The sequence below is a fragment of the Monodelphis domestica genome, chromosome 2 (genome assembly GCF_027887165.1).
Source record: "Monodelphis domestica isolate mMonDom1 chromosome 2, mMonDom1.pri, whole genome shotgun sequence".
In the NCBI taxonomy this organism is placed as follows: Eukaryota; Metazoa; Chordata; class Mammalia; order Didelphimorphia; family Didelphidae; genus Monodelphis; species Monodelphis domestica.
In genome coordinates, this window is record NC_077228.1 from 8,552,619 (window position 1) to 8,571,639 (window position 19,021).

The 19,021-nt window shown below is 39.8% G+C and overlaps 1 protein-coding gene across 12 annotated transcripts in view; it reads right to left on the reverse strand.

Moving 5' to 3' along the window:
- LOC100030370 (biotin-dependent 3-methylcrotonyl-coenzyme A carboxylase beta1 subunit-like) overlaps positions 1-19,021 on the reverse strand; it is a 61,662-nt gene that overhangs the window by 22,481 nt on the left and 20,160 nt on the right. For all 12 annotated transcript variants that reach the window (XR_008915987.1, XM_056814950.1, XM_016429847.2 and 9 more), the window contains 5 exons: positions 16,594-16,772; positions 11,433-11,513; positions 8,696-8,874; positions 7,622-7,814; positions 653-744 (listed from right to left, as the gene is read on the reverse strand). Coding sequence is in view for 11 of the 12 variants with exons in the window: in XM_056814950.1 (XP_056670928.1) it covers positions 653-744; positions 7,622-7,814; positions 8,696-8,874; positions 11,433-11,513; positions 16,594-16,772 (724 nt within the window). In the remaining variant the exon portion in view is untranslated. The remainder of the gene's footprint in view (positions 1-652; positions 745-7,621; positions 7,815-8,695; positions 8,875-11,432; positions 11,514-16,593; positions 16,773-19,021) is intronic.

Below are 19,021 nucleotides of genomic sequence, written 5' to 3' on the forward strand. Positions count from 1 at the left end.
CAGCTGGGCGACTCAGTGGATGGAGAGCCAGGCCTAGAGATGGGAGGTGCTGGGTTCAAATCTGATCTCAGAAACATAGCTGTGTGATCCTGGACAAGTCACTTAACCTCCATTGCTTAACCCTTACCGCTCTGATTCTAAGACAGAAGGTGAGGGTTTAAAAAAACAAACAACTTGACGCTGGGGGAAAAAACCGACTTCCTAACAATGAGAGCTTCCTCTCTGTGGAATGGGCCCCCTCCAGAAGATTGCCCTCCTTAGTTGTCTTCAAGTAAACGCCCCTTGGGCTCCTGATGAAGGGAGATTCTTTTTTTGGAGTATAAGTTGAACTAGACAGTGACTTTCATCTCGGAGACTCTGGGCCAAGTTCCCTTTGCTTCTCGTGGAAGCAGGAGTGCCCTCTCCTCCCCTCTCCCCCTGAACCCCAAACCCTTCTGATGAGATGCAGCATGGAAGAATAGATTGAGCATCATAGACGCAGATTCATAGAGGTCACCCAGTAGAGTCCTTTGAGACATGACAGGACTTGAAGCCAGGAAGATCCGCGTTCAAGTGTGGCCAGCTACACTGGCTAGCTTTGTGACCCTGGGAAAATGACAGCCCCCGAGAACCTCCAAGGGACCCCAGGGATGGGAAGCATTGAAAGCCTCACCCTTTCACGTGAGCAAAGCCCGTAACCAGAGTTGTTCCATATTCAGCTTTGAATTCCTGGAATCGACTCCCATCAATCAAACGACTCAGAATCTGCAAAAGGCATGAATACAGACAGCCCATAAGTGATGGCTAACCCGCCCAGCAGCAGCCCTGATCGACAGAACAGCTACATTTCAGCTAAGTTGACTAGAAGCAAAGTGAGGTTTTTGATGACTTCCATTACGAATATGCAAAAAAGAAAAAAACCACATGAGTTTGGGGGCATGAGAGACTCTTGGCATGAAGAATGTCCTCTATCAAAAGCACAGTCTAAGTAGTTTCTATTTCCAAGGATCCTAGACCTAGGTCGAGGCACAAAGTCAGGAAGTGGATGGAAGTCCTTTCTCCATTCCACCAGGAGGCAGGAATCTGGGCAAGTGACTGAAGCTCTCAGTTCTCTGGGCCACTAGCATCAAACTCAGATAGAAAGAGTTTCCAATGGCAGCATATTGACTTGGAAACAACTTCCTAGGATAAAAATCTATCTTTAATTTTTTAATGTTGTTAAATAATCTTATTTTGTGTTTATTTTGTTCAATATTTGCCCGGTAGCACTTTTACATTTTTGTCTTATTTTGTCTGTTTTAAAATTTATTTTGTTATGTATTTCCCAATTATAATTTAACCTGTTCTGGCTGTGTTTGTCACCTCTGTTCCAAGTAACTCTATTAAAACTGGAAGTTACAGAGAAGATGGATACCTTCATTAGAAGAGAGTTTCCTCACCCAGGAGAGCCCAATAAAATCACAGGCTCAATCCCTATATCAACCCATCCCTCCATGGATCACCAAGACCAAAGAGCTCATTACCCAGAAGTCAACATACTAGTAGTTGTGAGCTTCTCTGCACTGAGGATTCAAAGCTAAGAGGTTGGGGACGAGTCTTTTTATAGGGACCTTTTAGCCCAATTCTCTAAGTCTGTAGATGGAAAAACTGAGCCAAAGAGAAATGAACTGATTTGTCTAAGATTCCATGTTGCAAGTGGAAGAATCCGGATTTGAAGTGCAGTTCCTTTTTCATTATACCTCATTTCCCTCTGAGCTAGGTGGGAACCTGGAGACCTAATCTCTCATCACATGAAGCGTCATCAATGCTGTAGGACCTAACAAGTCTTGTTCCTCACTGGCATAGCCTTGGAGATAGAGAGGTATCCTCTATAATGGAAGATATTTGCATTCCAGAGCATGTTTTGAGATCTGTGAAGATTAAATTTAATTCTCCCCTGATTATAACAATGAAAATACTTAATTCTCCCCTGATTGTGAAGATTAAATTGTAACCCCTGTCTATTTTTAGATTTAATCCCCATAAGTGTAAACATGGTACGGAGATCTACCTATTTTTAGATTTAATCACCAAAGGTGAAAACACCCCATTTCACACATTGAGTGGGGAAGGTCTGTGACCCATGTGTGTGATAGTGGATGACAAATCAGAATTGACTGACTGCCTTTTGGGCAGTCCTAAAACAAAGCATCAACTGTGATTGGCAGATGTAAAAATTGTTACTTCCTGTGAGATGGAGTTCTTCATTTTTGGAAGTGGAGACTGGAGGAATTCTTCATGCTTTCGAGTTGAGACTGGTAAAGAGGGGCAGAAGAATCTCCTGGCTAAACCTGAGACCCTGTTTTCCTGGTGAGGCTGATAAAGAATCTGCTGACTGGACTGACCCACGGTGAGTGAAAGGCTGACTCTTAACTGCTGGTTTTCCTCTGAAGAGACCAGCCTCAGGAAAGACTTACTCTTGAGGGATTCCCTGGATCCTCAGCTTTGCTGAGGCCAGTTGAAACTAATTCTCCCTGCCTGGAGAGGCCAAGAGTAAATTACTTAGTGCTCAGGCTAGATATCTTACCTAATTCTCTCTCTGATTTCTTACTTCACTCTTTCTACATTTTGTAAATAAATTGTAAATAAAATCTCTTTGGATTAATTAAATTCCTGGTGACCAAACTCTTAAATAATCCAGTCCAACCCTTTAAAAATTAACCCCATTTCCCACTTACATATCTCTATGGAATTGTCATCTGGCTGATATGGACATTTTCTCCAGTAATTCAGACCATCAACCATCCATGCCTTCTCTTAAATACAGTTCTATTAGCCCTCCAAGCATGTTGAGGACCTTCCTCTAGATCTCCTGATATTGTGGAGATAGCAATTGAGTACATCTTATCTGAGGACAGGATCTTAGATCTAGACCTTGGAAGATCCTTGAAGATCATATTCTCTGACTCCCTCATTTTAAACATGAGGAAAGAGAGACCTAGAAGATTGTGACTTGCCAAAGGTCACATAGAAAGTAAGCATCAGAGGTGGGATTTGGATCCAGGTCTTCTGTCTCCAGAGTCTGAGATCTTTTTCAAGATGTACCAACTCAACTCTAACCCTCCAACTCTATCATCATCATTGTCATCATCATTGTTGTCATTGTTGTCATCATCATCATCCTTATGCTTAGCATTTGCCTAGAGCTTTAAGGTTTGAAAAATTTTTATAATATCATCTTATTTTAACCTAATAAGAACCCTGGAAGGGAAATGCAATTTTAACCCCATTTTACAAGTGGAAACAGAGAGAGGTAAAGTGAATTGCTCAGTGTCAAAGCTGAATTTGAACTTGGGTTGTCTTAGCCTCAGGTTCAGAACTCTAGCCCATCCTTTATTCTGCCCATGGACTTTTTGGATGACAAGATTTTATGACGTTTCTCCAGTATAATGCCTCGGATGTAATATATCTCAATGTGCTTCCACCCGCCAGGTGTTTCTCTATTGCTCTTTGAGTAAGTGTCACCTTCCATTCTTCTGAGACTGTGCAGCTCCATGATTCTCATCCAAACAGCATCACCAGGTTCATGGTGTCAGGAAGAATGTAGGTTTTCATTTCAGAAAGGAATTTGCTTCAAAGGAGTATTTTAAATGTGCTCAAAGGACCAGGGTGCCACACCACCCTTTGCCAGTGGGTGTCACCATCTACCACAGCATTGACAAGGTCCTAAAAACTTCCTTAACTTTAAAGCTTCACATAATCATATATGTATAGATGTATGTTGTCTGTTTCTATGTATATATGCATGTATGTATGTGCAGCTAGCCATCTTGTCAACTCTACAAATGTAAGGTTTCTATTAAAATATCATAGTAACCCATAAAACAGAAAAATTAAAAATATCCTTCAATCCTGTACATCTAGCCCTCTTCTGCTCCTACCATGATAGTGGCAGAAGGATGGCAGGAAGGGGGCAAAGGATACTAAATTAGTAGCTATGAATTGATCCAACCATTCTGGAAATCAATTTGGAGCTGTGCCACCGAAAAATCATTCACATCATACAACTAGCCAGAGAAGATGGAATCATTTCAATTTTGATTTTGCCATTATAAACAAAACCAGAAGAAAGAAGGCAGTCAGGGGTGAAGCCAAGATGGTGGCTTAGTAGCAGCAAAAGATGAAGCCACTCTGAAAATTCTTCCAAACCAATCTTCCAAAGTGCCTCAAAATGGCAAGAGTCAAAAACTAACAACAAGACACAGCGAGGGTACTCTCCCACTGAATACAACTTGAAAGATAGGCAGAGAGAGTTGATTTTCATGGGATAAGGGGAACCAGAAACAAAAGCACACAGAAGAGTCCTGGCCAAACATCCCCCCCATCTCCTGCACCAGTTTCCAAGCCTAGGTATAGGCCAACTTCAGGATCCCAGGACCCTGGCTATACCGACAATAGAGCACTCCACAACCCAGAATGACCCCTTAAGGTCCCAGGCTCTGGTACCACCCCACATCGAGACCCAGAAGTCTATATCACCTGGTCTTTTTAATCCTGTGCTGTGATGAAGACCTAGCCCCAGGGCTCACAGGAAGCCATAAACAGAGAGATAAAATCATTAGTTTTCAGAATTCCTAGTCCATGGGGCGGGGGGGGGGGGGGAATATGGGAAAATGAGCAAACAGCAAAAGAAATACCTAACCCTAGAAAATTTCTATGGCAACAAAGAGTGAAACATAGACTCAATAGGGGATGGTGAGATCCAAGCAACCATGTGCCAAACTTCAAAAAAAAATCAAAATTGGTCTCAATTGGGCAAATAGAAACTAATGACTTCATGAGACATCAAGAAGCAATAAAACAAAATGAAAAGAATGAAAAAAAGAAGAAAATATGAAATATCTCATTGAAAAATGAACTCAAAAATGGATCCAGCAGAGACAATCAAAGAATTATTGGAACACCTGAAAGTCATGATTAAAAAAAATCCTAGACATCTTATTACAAGAAACTGCCCAAGAGGATAAAATAGAAATCAAAGGAATCCACAAATCATCTCTTGCTATAAATCCTTAAATGACAACTCCCAGGAATGTTATAGTCACTTTCAAGGACTCCCAGATCAAGGAGAAAATGCTGCAAACAGCCAAAAAACTACAATTCAAATATCATGGAACCCTATTCAGGATTAAACAAGGTTAATTGGAAACTGAACAGTCTAATTCCTCAAAATATGTGGGTCAAAGAACAAATCATTGAAATAATCACTGATTTCATTGACGAGAATGACAATGAGAACAACATATAAAAATGAATGGGATACAACCAAAGCAGTACTCAGGGGGAAATTTGTATCCTTGAATGTTTATATCAGTAAAATGGGGGGGGGGGGGAGAAGGCAGATCAATGAATTGGGCATGCAACTAAAAATACTAGAAAAAGAAAAAATTAAAAATCCCCAATTAAAGACTAAACACTAGAAAACAGAAGAATAAAAAGGCCTTTTCTTTTTAAAAAAATAGTATTTATTTAAAACTATCAGCAGGCATCACCTTCAATGCTTCAATGGGGATAAGTTAGAAGCTTTCCCAATGAGATCAGCAGTGAAGCAAGGATGCCCATCATCACCGTTATTATTTAATATTGTACTAAAAATTCTAGCTTTGGCAATTGGAGAAGAAAAAGAAATTGAAGAAATTAAAGTAAGCAATAAGGAAACTAAAACATTAATCTGCAGAGGATATGATGGTTTACTTAGAGAATCCTAGAAAATCAACTAAAAAAACAAGTTGAAATAATAACTTTAGCAAAGTTGCAGAATAAAAAATAAACTCACATAAATCACATTTCTATATATTTCCAACAAAATTCCAATAACAAGAGATTAAAAAGAGAAATTAATTTTAAAATCACTCTTAAAAAAAAAAACCCTTACCTTCTGTCTTGGCTCCAAGGCAGAAGAGTGGTAAGGACTAGGCAATGGGAGTCAAGTGACTTGCCCAGGGTCACACAGCTAGGAAGTGGCTGAGGCCAGATTTGAACCTAGGACCTCACATCTCTAGGCCTGGTTCTCAATCCACTGAGATACCCAGCTGCCCCCTAAAATCACTCTTGACAATATAAAATACTTGGGAATCTATTTGCCAATACAAATGCAGGAATTATATGAACACAATTTAAAAACACACTGGATACAAAGTTAGATCTAAACAATTGGAAAAACATTAATTTCACATGGGTAGGTAGAGCAGTAGAGCTAATATAATAAAAATGACAATCCTACCTAAATTAATTTTCACACAAAATATATTTCCATATTGTTAATTTTTGAAAGTGAATAATCTTATAAAACGAAAACCCCAAAACATAAATCCAAATAAACAAGTGAAAAATCACATGCTTTCATCTATAGTCTGACTTCAATGGTTCTTTCTCTGGAGGAGGATAGATAGCATTCTTTATCATAAGTCCCTCCAAATTGTCCTGGATCATTACACTGTCATTAATAGCTAAGTCTATCACATTTGATCATTCACAATATTACTGTCATTGTGTACAATGTTCTCCTGGTTCTGCTTATTTCACTCTGCATCAATTCATGTAGGTCTTTCCAGTTCTTTCTGAAATCATCCTGTTCGTCATATCTTACAGCACAATATAATATTCTGTCATCTTCATATACCACCATTTGTTCAGTCATTCCCCAATTGATGGACATCCCCTCAATTTCCAATTTTTTGCTTTCACAAAAAGAGCAACTATAAATATTTTTGTACAAGTAGGTTTTCTCCCCCTTTTTATCTCTGGGATATAGACCTAGTAGTGGTATTACTGGATCAAATTTTGAAATCTAGTATTGCTATGCCACAACTCTTCATTTTTTTTTAACTAATCCCCTTGATATTCTTGATCTTTTGTTTTTCTAAATGAATTTTGTTATTGTTTTTTTCTGCTTCCATAAAATAATTGTTTAGTAGTTTGATTGGTATGGCTATGAATAAGTAAATTGGGTAGAATTGTCATATTTATGATATTAGGTCTGCCTACCCATTAGCAATTCATGTTTTTCCAGTTGTTTAGATTGAACTTTATTTGTCTGAAAAGTATTTTGTTATTGTGTTCATATAATACCTGGGTTTGTCTTGGCAAATAGATTCCTAAATTCTATACTATCTAGACTGATTTTAATTGAATTTCTCCTTTTAATCTCTTGCGGGTGGACTTTGTTGGAAATATATAGAAATACTAATGATTTATATGAGTTTATTTTGTATCCTACAACTTTGTTAAAGTTATTATTTCAACTAGTTTTTAAGTTGATTCTTTCAGTAGACCATCATATCATCTGCAAGAATGATAGCTTATATTGCCAACTTTAACTCCTTCAATTTCTTTTTCTTCTCTTATTGCTAAAACGAACATTTCTAGTACAATATTAAATAATAGAGGTGAAAATGAGCATCCTTGCCTCACTCCTGATCTTATTGGGAAACTTCTAACTTATTCCCATTGCAGATGATACTTGCTGATGCATTGCTTATTATTTTAAAGAAAGGTCCTTTCATTCCTATGCTGTCTAGTGTTTTTAAGTGGATGGGTGTTGTATTTTGTCAAAGACTTTTTCTCCCAATAGCTTATGAAATAGAGGCCTTCCTTGGCTTACCAGTTTCACATCTAGGCCACATTCATAATTCTGTGGAGCCAGTGCCTTCAGCTCTTCTGGGCTGTATAAGGGGTCATCATACCCCACAGGCTCTTTGGAGGGCTCTCCACATTTGAGGGTCATCACAATATGCCTCGTCCGTTCATAGGCTTCTTCCTCAGTAGATGTAATATAATCAATCCCACCACTGATTCTAAAAAGAAAAGAGGTTAGGGTCAGATGGAAAACCACATTTCAACATATCAAAATAAGCAACTGGAAAAACCAGAGTTATTAATTATATATCAGTATTTTCATGGCTCTGGGATTTCAAACAAGTGCGTTCTCATTCAAATATCTTAGGCTGGAAGTCATTTGTGGTCTACAGGGGCATTAATCTACATCTAGAAGGGACCTCAAGGTCATCTGGCCCTCTCATTTTACATATGAAGAAATTGAAGCCCAACAAGAGGAAATGATTTGCCCAAGGCTGCAGATAGCATGCCCTCCCACGAATTATCCACAAGGGTCTTTCCACTCAACATTCCAGGGCTTTGATTCTAAATCTTTTGATATTCTGTAGGTAACCATCTAGCAGTTGGGCATACCTACTATGGGCAAACCACTGCTCTGGGCACTTGGGGGTACAAAGAAAAAAAATGAAGCATACTCCCTGCCCTCAGGGAGCTTACATTCTCCTGGGAGAATGAAGTCCTGTACAAAGGTCAACAAAAACCAAGTACACAGATTATTCACAAACAAAAAGATGGAGAAAGACCTTGTGGACGATCATGAGATCAAAGCTGTAGAGCCAGAAGGAACATGGACTGTTACCCAGGTCATCTCCTCCATCCACAGGTGAGGAAACTGAGGCTGATGTAAGTGAGGTGACTTGTCTTAGGTAACACGGGCAGTGTCTGAGGCAGAATTTCTTGGTCTTTCTGGCTCTAAGACCAGCACTCTATGTGCTCCAGTAAGAAGGTATATGAGGGCAAGAAAAGGAGATACTGTTGAATAAGACTGGGGAAAATCAGATGGGATCCCAATATGTGGAGCTCTTTAAATGTCAGGCTGAGACCAATACTTTGTCCCTACCGAGAATGCAGAGTGGCTCCTCCTAGTTCTTCCACAGAAATGTTTTCTCCCGTAGCAGCTTTTACCAAAGGAGGTCCAGCAATAAACATGGAGCCAATTTTGTCTATAATTATTGATTCATCTGCTATGCTGGGAATATAGGTAGCTCCTGCGATGCAAGAACCACAGACCACTGCCACCTAGAGAGAATGCGAGACTTCAATAGCCAACAATTTTCAACTGTTAAGACCTCTATTAACCCTCTCTCCTGAGGAGCCATTTTAACAGACTTTTAATATATAGTTTGTGAACCAAAAAATCTAGTTAGAGAAATCATTTGATTCTAAGGTGTTCTAGAAAAGGAAAGTCTTCCTTTTTCATTTTTTTCTTTTTTCCTTAATCAAGATATTTTATTGTCCCAATCACATGCAATGGCAATTTTCCACACGTTTCCAAAGTAAAAAGATCCGAATTGTCTCCCTCCCTCCCTTCCCTCCTTGCCCCAGAGGTGGTGAGCAATTTGATCTGGGAAATACGTGTATTATCATGCAAAACATATTTCCAAATTGTTCATTGTTGTAAGAAAATACCCATATAAAACCGAAATCCCCAAATAAAAACTTAAAGTAATGTGAAAAAAAAATAGTATGCTTTGATCTGCATTCTGACTCTAATGCTTCTTTCTCTGGAGGTGAATAGTAGCATTTGGTGTCAGTCCTTCAGAATTGTAAAGTTTTCCCAAGACCTCAATTATATCAACCATTTGATCAGGTCTTTTGAAAAGCCATCGTGAATACCTCAATATATAAAAGTTTGAAATGTTTTATAGATTATAGATAGTTTATAGATAGATGGACAGACAGATAGATGGATAGATATATAGATGACAGATAAGTAGAAAGATGGATGGATAGATAGAGAGAGAGAGAGATGGACAAATAGATAGATGGACAGACTGACACAGAGATAAACAGGTAGACAGAGAGATGGACAGATGGATGGATGGATGGATGGATAGATAGGTGGATAGATAGATAGATGATGCATTAATAGACAAACAGATAAATAGATAGATGGACAGATATATAGATGGACAAACTGACACAGAGATAAACAGGTAGACAGACAGAGAGATGGACAGATGGATGGATGGATGGATGGATGGATGGATGGATGGATAGAGAGAGAGAGAGAGATGGACGGATAGATAGATGGACAGACTGACACAGAGATAAACAGGTAGACAGACAGAGAGATGGACAGATGGATGGATGGATGGATGGATGGATGGATGGATAGAGAGAGAGAGAGAGAGAGAGAGATGGACGAATAGATAGATGGACAGACTGACACAGAGATAAACAGGTAGACAGACAGAGAGATGGACAGATGGATGGATGGATGGATGGATGGATGGATGGATGGATGGATAGGTGGATAGATAGATAGATGACAGATAGGTAGAAGGATGGATATATAGATAGATGATGCATGAATAGACAAACATAAATAGATAGAGAGATGGATAGATAGATGGACAGACTGACACAGAGATAAACAGGTAGACAGAGAGATGGACAGATGGATGGATGGATGGATGGATAGATAGGTGGATAGATAGATAGATGATGCATTAATAGACAAACAGATAAATAGATAGATGGACAGATATATAGATGGACAAACTGACACAGAGATAAACAGGTAGACAGACAGAGAGATGGACAGATGGATGGATGGATAGATGGATGGAATGATGGATAGATGGATGGATGGATGGATGGATGGATGGATGGATGGATGGATGGATAGGTGGATAGATGGATAGATAGATGATAGATGGATAGATAGATAAAGTATTTATTAAATGTTTGCTATGTGCCAAGTACAATGCTAAGTGAAGATTCAAAGATAACAAGCAAAACATTGCCTGCACCTAAGGAGCTTCTATTCTAAAGGAAAAAAACAACATATAAAGGATAACTACATAGGAGAAGTTAGATCGTTCCATGGATAGAAAGTCAGCTCTGTAGATGGGAGATTCTGGGTTCAAATCTAGCCTCAGACACTTCTTAGCTATGTGTCCCTCAGCAAGTCACTGAACCTCTATTGCTGACTGTGTGAAGGGAACCCCTTCCTCCTAGAATCCTGAATTTTCTGTTCATCTGCCCCAGCCCATTGGCTTGACTGGAACACTTCAAACAGAGAGACTTTGATTGGTTCCTGAGATGTGCTAGACCAACACAGAGGGAATGGACCTGACATAGAGAAGGAAGATATACAAATGAGACCGTAGAGTAGGCTGGGTTTTTTTTTCCTCTGGAGATTTTTGGCTGGGAGCTTGTCTGTAATCCCGCATTGGTGGCTTGGGTGGAAGACATCCACTTGGACTGGTAAGATTAGGGTGGCAGGCTAGGAAATATTATTCCATTTCCTTCCCTCCTTATTTCTTTCTTATATATTAAAATTAAATTGTTAAAAGCTAGTATCATCCTCATGACTTAAGGGTTAAATATTTTATAAATGGCGACCACACCAATTTTTTAATAATATTCTATTTCCAAACCAATTTCTATATATTACATTTAGCCTATTAATTTGGTATCATAGTAATTTTCCCATATTATACCATTACACAATACACAGTATTGACTCTAAGACAAGGTCAGGTTTTTAAAAAAGAAAGAGAGAACAACAAAGCAGGGTGATGTGGGGATTGAGGTTACGTGCTACATGTCCATTTATGCTGGCAAATTACCTGAGGAATCTTCATCGAGGACATCACTGCTATGTTATAGAATATTCTTCCACCATGGCAAGAATCTGGGAAAATCTCTGCCTAGAAAAACCAACGTACAGACACAGAGAAAGGTCTTCGTTAGAGGGAGCCGGGATTCATTGTCAGATATGGCCACGTCTGGAGATCAGTGAATTGTCACTATATTAAAACACAGTTGAGTAAATTTCTGTGATCACCATTATAATAAGGGAATGGCCACACATGGAAGACGTGCTGATCCTGAATCTTAACATCAGCTCCTAGAGGGCAGTCTGGTCCCATTTCAAGCCTGAGAGGCAGCGCAGCAGAGCAGATAGTGGACTGGCCTTTGATGGGGAAGATTTGACTTGCTGTTCAGTCTCCAAACTATATTGACTGCATGGCTGCTCGTATCCCATAGCATCTCTTTGCCTCCGCCTATTCTCTGAGACTGCAAATTAAAGAGTAAGGACAACACTAGCACAACATGTCAAATTGCTTGCCATCTGGGGATCGGGGAGAGCAGAGAGAGAGTCTGGATTGCAAAAGGTCAGAAAACAATTGCTAAGAAAAAAATTGGTTCTTCATGTAACTAAAAAAATTAAAGGAATAGAAAGTGAAAATACAATAAAATAAAAATAAATTGCAAACTGCTGCTGATCTGAATTGGGAGAAGGAATTTCCACTCTTGGGAGACCTCATTTTCAACTCATTTATAAATCCAGTTCCAACTTCCTTTAGAACAATTGTTGTTAGTATTTCAGTTGTGCCCAACTCTTCAGTGACTGTACTTGGGGTCTTCTTGGCAAAGATACTGGACTGGTTTGCCATTTTCTTCTCCCACTCATTTGGCAGATGAAGAAACTGAGGCCAACAGGGTGAAGTGACTTGTCCAGAGTCACACCACTAGTAAGTGTCTGAGACCAGATTGGAACGTAGGTCTTCCTGGTTCTGGGCCCTGAACTCAATGCAATGCACCACCTAACTGTTCCTTTAGAACAAAGTAGATGTTTAATAAATGTTGGCTTAGATTCTCTTTAAAATACTCTTTTGTAACAAAGAGGCTTTAAAAATGAAAACTAGTTTGATGAACAGACCTTAGAAAAAGCTGGTTAAATAAGTTAAAACATTATGTCTGAATAATTTTATTAATCCCTAGAATCAAAAATGAGACACGCTTCTGTTTGCATTTGGGAATGAATAGCCTGAGCTGCAAGCAGATTATTTTTCATCCCATGCAAGCTTTATAAAGCACAACTGAAGCCAGCAACATGAAAAGGAAACTTAAATTCACTTTTAAAAGACAAGTTTTAATGGACTTCTCTACTAGCAGCAATGCAATGATCCAAGACACTTCTGAGGGACTTCTGAGGAACAACACTATCCACATCCAGAGGAAGAACTGTGGGAGCGGAAACACAGAGGAAAAACAACTGCTTGATCACATGGGTCGATGGGGATAGGACTGGGGATGGAGACTCTAAGCGATCATCCTGGTGCAAATATCAATAATACAGAAATAGGTCTGGATCAATGGCACATGTAAAACCCAGTGGAATTGCTTGTCAGCTATGGTGGGGGGAGGCAGAGAAAGAACATGAATCACGGAACCCTGGAAAAATATTCTAAATTAATTAATTAAGCAAAATTTTCCAAATTAAAAAATACAATAAAATACAAATTTGTTGGGGGAAAAAGACAAAGACTCCAAGAAAAAGCAAGAAAATGCTACATTTGGGATAGGGAACCTTCACTTGAGATGTGCTATCCAGTGGGAAAGAAACCTAGCACCTAGCTGCTTCTCTTCCAGGGAACTTCCAGTATAGAAAGTCTCTTCATCTTTTCAGATTAGTGACTCATCGGTTTCTATAATCCTAGAGTTACCGGATACTGAAAAGTGTAGTGACTTGTCAGCTCCTCATCACACAGCTCGTTTGTATCCAAGACAGAAATCAGGTCTTCTTGATTTAAAGACTAGTCAGCCCGATACCTACTAAGCCCTTCTACCTCTCAGCTGGTTCCTATTTTAGTCAATTATTTTTGCTAAAATGTCGCTGAGATCAATGGGGGTCTTTTTGCCACTGAAGGAACATGGATGCTATGGGCTTCCCTTATATTTCAGCACTCTGGGAAAAGCTCTGATTGCCTAGCCCTAGTTAGGTTTAGTTTGCAGAAATCTACTAATGGATTAAAGGCAGATGAGTAAACTTTATTAAGAAAAATAAGGTAAACTATGCTAGAAATAGAGCCTTGTTCAAAGATCATGGAGCAAAGATATATTAAGGAAATGACTGGCAAAAGGTAATAAATGTCTAAAGTCCAGCCAGCATAAAGAGACAGAAGAACAGACATTATCAACCATGGCTCGTGTCCTTTGCGTATTCCAGCACAGAAGGTAAATCCAGTTAGCCTTTATGTCTGCCTTTGTTTCCTAAGAACAGCAAAAAATTTATTTAAACTGAATTTACAGACAACAAAAGACATGGGAAACAGTTGAGGAAAGCTTCTGTGTTCCATAAAAATTCATTTATGTGATCTGTCATTTGTCTATATGTCTGTCCATCCATCATCTATCACTTATCATCTTTTTATCTAACTATTCAATTCAATAAACATTTATTAAGTACCTCTAAGTGCCAGGCTATCTGTCTGTCTATCTATCTCTCTCTACCTATCCATCCATCCATCCATCTATTCATCCATCCATCTGTCCATCCGTCTGTCTACCTATCGATCTACCTCTGCCCCTTCTGTTTTTTCTTCTTTGTTTTCTCTTTGAAGCATCTATTCCATTCTATCTGAGAACACGTCATTCTCATCACGAATAGTGAGTTATTATATAAACCATTGGTCACTAGGTAGCACAATGGATAGAGTGCCCAGTCTGGAGTCAAGAAGATTCATCTTCCTGAGTTCAAATCCACTTTCAGGCACTAGCTGTGTGATGCTGGTCAAGCCCTTAATCCTATTTACCTCAGTTTCCTCACCTGTAAAATGAGCTGAAGAGGAAATGGCCAATGACTCCAGTAACCCCAAATGGAGTCATGAAGAGTCAGACAGGACTGAAAACAACTGAATAGCAAGTCATCTTTGGAACTAGCCCAAGTTTTGTACAAGCACAGCTATTACTTGCTGCCAGCAGAAATACAGACATGGTGTGCTCTTTGGAGGTGTTGGTGAGGTCTCAGTGATAAATTCACATGGCAAATAGACTGCCACATGTGATGGGACTCTTTCTGGTCTCTAGGGCTCCTGAATGAGATTTTACTCCTAACTTGTTCCTATGGACATAGGCCAGCTTATGCTGTTGCCTTTGATTCATAATGACTATATTTTGGATGGAATTTTTTATGCAAACAAAAATTTCTCTTTAAAAATGTACATGATATCTCATAGTAGAAAGAAAGAAAAATGAGAGCCAGGCCTAGAGACAGGAGGTCCTGGGATCAAATCTGACTTCAGACACTTTCCAGCTATGTAACCTTAGGCAAGTCACTTCACCCCCATTACCTAACCCTTAGCAATATTCTGCCTTGGAATCGATACATAATTGATTCTAAAGTTTAAGGTAAGGAGAGAGAGAAGAAGAAGAAGAGAAGAAAGAAAGAAAGAAAAGAAAGAAAGAAAGAAAGAAAGAAAGAAAGAAAGAAGAAGAAAGAAAGAAAGAAAGAAAGAAAGAAAGAAAGAAAGAAAGAAAGAAAGAAAGAAAGAAAGAAAGAAAGAAAGAAAGAAAGAAAGAAAGAAAGAAAGAAAGAAAGAAAGGAAGGAAGAAGGAAGGAAGGAAGGAAGGAAGGAAGGAAGGAAGGAAGGAAGGAAGGAAGGAAGGAAGGAAGAAGGAAGGAAGGAAGGAAGGAAGGAAGAAGGAAGGAAGGAAGGAAGAAGGAGAAGAAGGAAGGAAGAAGAAGGAAGAAGAAGGAAGGAAGGAAGAGGAAAGAAGAAGAAAGAAAGAAAGAAAGAAAGAAGAAAGAAAGAAAGAAAGAAAGAAAGAAAGAAAGAAAGAAAGAAAAGAAAGAAAGAAAGAAAGAAAGAAAGAAAGAAAGAAAGAAAGAAGAAAGAAGAAAGAAAGAAAGAAAGAGAGAGAGAAAGGGAGGGAGGGAGGAAGGAAGGGGGAGGGGAGGAAGGGAGGAAGGAAGGAAGGAAGGAAGGGGAGGGAGGGAGGGAGGAAGGAAGGAAGGAAGAAAGAAGGAAGGAAGAAAAGGAAGGAAGGAAGGAAGAAAAGGAAGGAAGGAAGGAAGGAAGGAAGGAAGGAAGGAAGGAAGGAAGGAAGGAAGGAAGGAAGGAAGGAAGGAAGTCAGGAAGGAAGGAAGGAAGGAAGGAAGGAAGGAAGGAAGGAAGGAAGGAAGGGAGGGAGGGGAGGGAGGGAGGAAGGAAGGAAGGAAGGAAGGAAGGAAGGAAGGAAGGAAGGAAGGAAGGAAGGAAGGAAGGAAGGAAGGAAGGAAGGAAGGAAGGAAGGAAGGAAGGAAGGAAGGAAGGAAGGAAGGGAGGGAGGGAGGGAGGGAGGGAGGGGAGGGAGGGAGGGAGGAAGGGGAGGGAGGGAGGAAGGGAAGAAGGGGAGGAAGGGAGGAAGGAGGGAAGGAAGGAGGGAAGGAAGGAAGGAAGGAAGGAAGGAAGGAAGGAAGGAAGGAAGGAAGGAAGGAAGGAAGGAAGGAAGGAAGGAAGGAAGGAAGGAAGGAAGGAAGGAAGGAAGGAAGGAAGGAAGGAAGGAAGGAAGGAAGGAAGGAAGGAAGGAGGGAGGGAGGAAGGAAGGAAGGGAGGGGAGGAAGGAAGGAAGGGAGGGAGGGAAGGCGAGGAAGGGAAGGAGGGAGGGATGGAGGGAGGGAGGGAGGAAGATTATGAAATTTGCCCAATGATACCCCAGAGATCTATGTCCCCCCACACTTGGAATGCTCTCTTTGCTCACCTCCACCTCATGTGCTTCTTTCTTTATTCCTTTCAATATTCAGCTAAAATGCCACCTCTTACAGGAGACCTTTTGCTAATACCCCAACTACTCACACCCCTCCTCCCCCATTACTATGCATTTATTTAGTATCTATTTTGAGTGCACTTATATAAGTACATATTGTTTCTCCCTGATGGAAATTGCTTTGTTTGGGTCATTGGAGCCTATAATAGGTGCTTAATAGGTGCTCAATGCTCTGGGAACCATTTTGAACAGTACCTGTAGGGGCAGAAATGCTCCTCCACTGTCCACCAAATACACAGTGGGCAGGCGGTTCATAGTTGCTATAGCTTGAGCGCGGAGGTGTTTCTTCACTGTGATGGGGTACATAGTTCCTCCCTTCACGGTTGCATCATTGGCAATGAACATGCACCAAATTCCACATACTTTCCCAATGCCTGTAGGGACAATGCATATTTAATGTTATTTAAACAAGGGAAGTCTCTCATCTCCAAAACGAATGGCTAAATCCATTCATTCCTCAATTTGTCACTGTCTAACCAGCTTCCTGGAGTGAATGTTATTTCCCACACCCTGGTGGCGGCTCCTCCAGTGTCCCTTCCACAGGACACGAGCCTCCTTGGTGTTCCTACCGCATGTACTCTATCTCTCAACTCTAATTCTGTGAATTTCCCTGGTTTTCTTCAATTACTTTCTCCATTGATTCTGATTTTGGCTTCCTTCAACCTCAGCTCAAGCCCCACATTCTTCCAGAAGCCTTTCCCCAATCCTCCTCATTCTTAGTGCCTCCCCCCAAACAACCCCAATATATCTATATCTTGTTTGTATATAGCTATTGGCCTGTTGTTTCCTCCATGAGGCTGGGAGCTCCTTGAGGGCATGGATGCTCTGGTCCTTCTTTGACTCTTATGGCTAGTGTCCAGTCTATACTAGGTGTTTAATAAACATTTGTTGATTGACTAATCTGGAGAGGCCCATCACCAATAGTCTGGCCACTTGGTGATGGATTCTTCAGGCATGGGAACCCATGAAACAAAGAAAAACTGCAAAATGACCCTTGGTTCTCCACAAAAGGTAAGAAGAAATATAATTCCACAGGCCCTCTAGGTATATCTTGTCTAGTAGTGTTCAAAAGAAGTTGCAAAAAGTCCACTTTAAAGATAATAATAAGACACTAGTTTTTATTATTTATTTTATTATTTATAGAGCACTTCAAGGTTGGAAAAGTACTTTAAATGTGTTTCCATGGTAATATATGTGGCATTAGATAAGGAAGCAGAGAAATTCTATATAATGATTATTAAGATCTCCCAAATCCTTAAAGGTTTCAAAGCAAAGATAGGAATAGGCATGGATAATGAAAAATGTTTAAAATTTTACCTTAGTATTAAAAAATGGTTATCAGAAGCTTGTAGACTTTTTAAAATGACTGTTGCTCAAAAATCCAGTTCACTTTCTAAAAGAAAATAGTCAGAGGTGTGGAAGAAAGAAATTATAAGACATGCAAAAAAGGACAGAAGCAGGAGGGTGATCAAAGGAAGATTCCATTTGGAATGTGACCAGGAAACAGTTGAAGGCAAGAGCCAACTGCTCACTGATTTCTGGGCTTCTGGACTGATGGTGGTGACTTTGAAGGAAGAAGCTGGGTTTATCTCTGGGACTTGGGATAATCAAGTTGGTGGTCACCTGGCTGATTTGAAGGCAGAAGAAGAAGGACAATAGTCCATATCTCTCTCTGACTAGCGCTGTTTCATGGTAGTGACTGAATTGCCATTTCTCTCAATATTCTCCAACCGAAGACTCACTGTAGATAATAGGAAAACCCCCAACCCTCTTACCTCCATCCTCCATCTTTTCCTGTTTTCCCAATAAACCTCTACTTCAGATAAAGAAGAGAAAAGAGCATTTCCTCTGAAACATCATAGCTCACCCTGAGTGACTTAGAAGGAAGCTGAAGAAGAAAGGGGGAGGGGGAAAAGAGAGAGGCTAAAGAAAAGGCTGGAAAAAGGAGAAAAGGAGATATAGAGGGAGGAGGGTAGGCAAAAGAAGATTACTATCTGATCCATTAGTTATCATTTATCCATCAAATATACCTCCTCCAATATTATCTATTACAGAGGACAGCTAAGTGAATTGGTGGGTTGAAAGCCAGGCCTAAAGATGAGAAGTCCTGTGTTCAAATCTGGACCCAGACACTTCCTAACTATATGACCCTGGGCAAGTTACTTAACCCCACTTGCCTAGCCCTTAGCTCTCTTCTGTTTTAGAACCAATACACAGTATTGATACTAAGAGAGAAAGAAAGGGTTAAAAAAAAAGAAGACAGTTGGAGGCACTAGGCATGGTGAACATCAAAAATAATCATGCCCACACAAAAATATTTACTATATCTTAATAAGCAATCTATGACTGACTATCAATGTGGAAGTCATTTCTAAATCTTCTCTCTGCATATAATCAGACTTTCAAGTTTGGAAAGCAAAAATAAAAATCAATGCCAAGTCAGAAGAAAGGACGCCATATAGAAGACAATGACATCCACCTCCCAACTATTTAAACAAGCCGTTGATGTCAAAAGACAGACATTATCATAGACTAGCACTAAGGAAGTTTCCCCAATTTAAAACAATAAAAAAGTGAATAGGCCAAAGGAGCCTAGAAGGTACCTTAGCCAGAAAACGCTTTG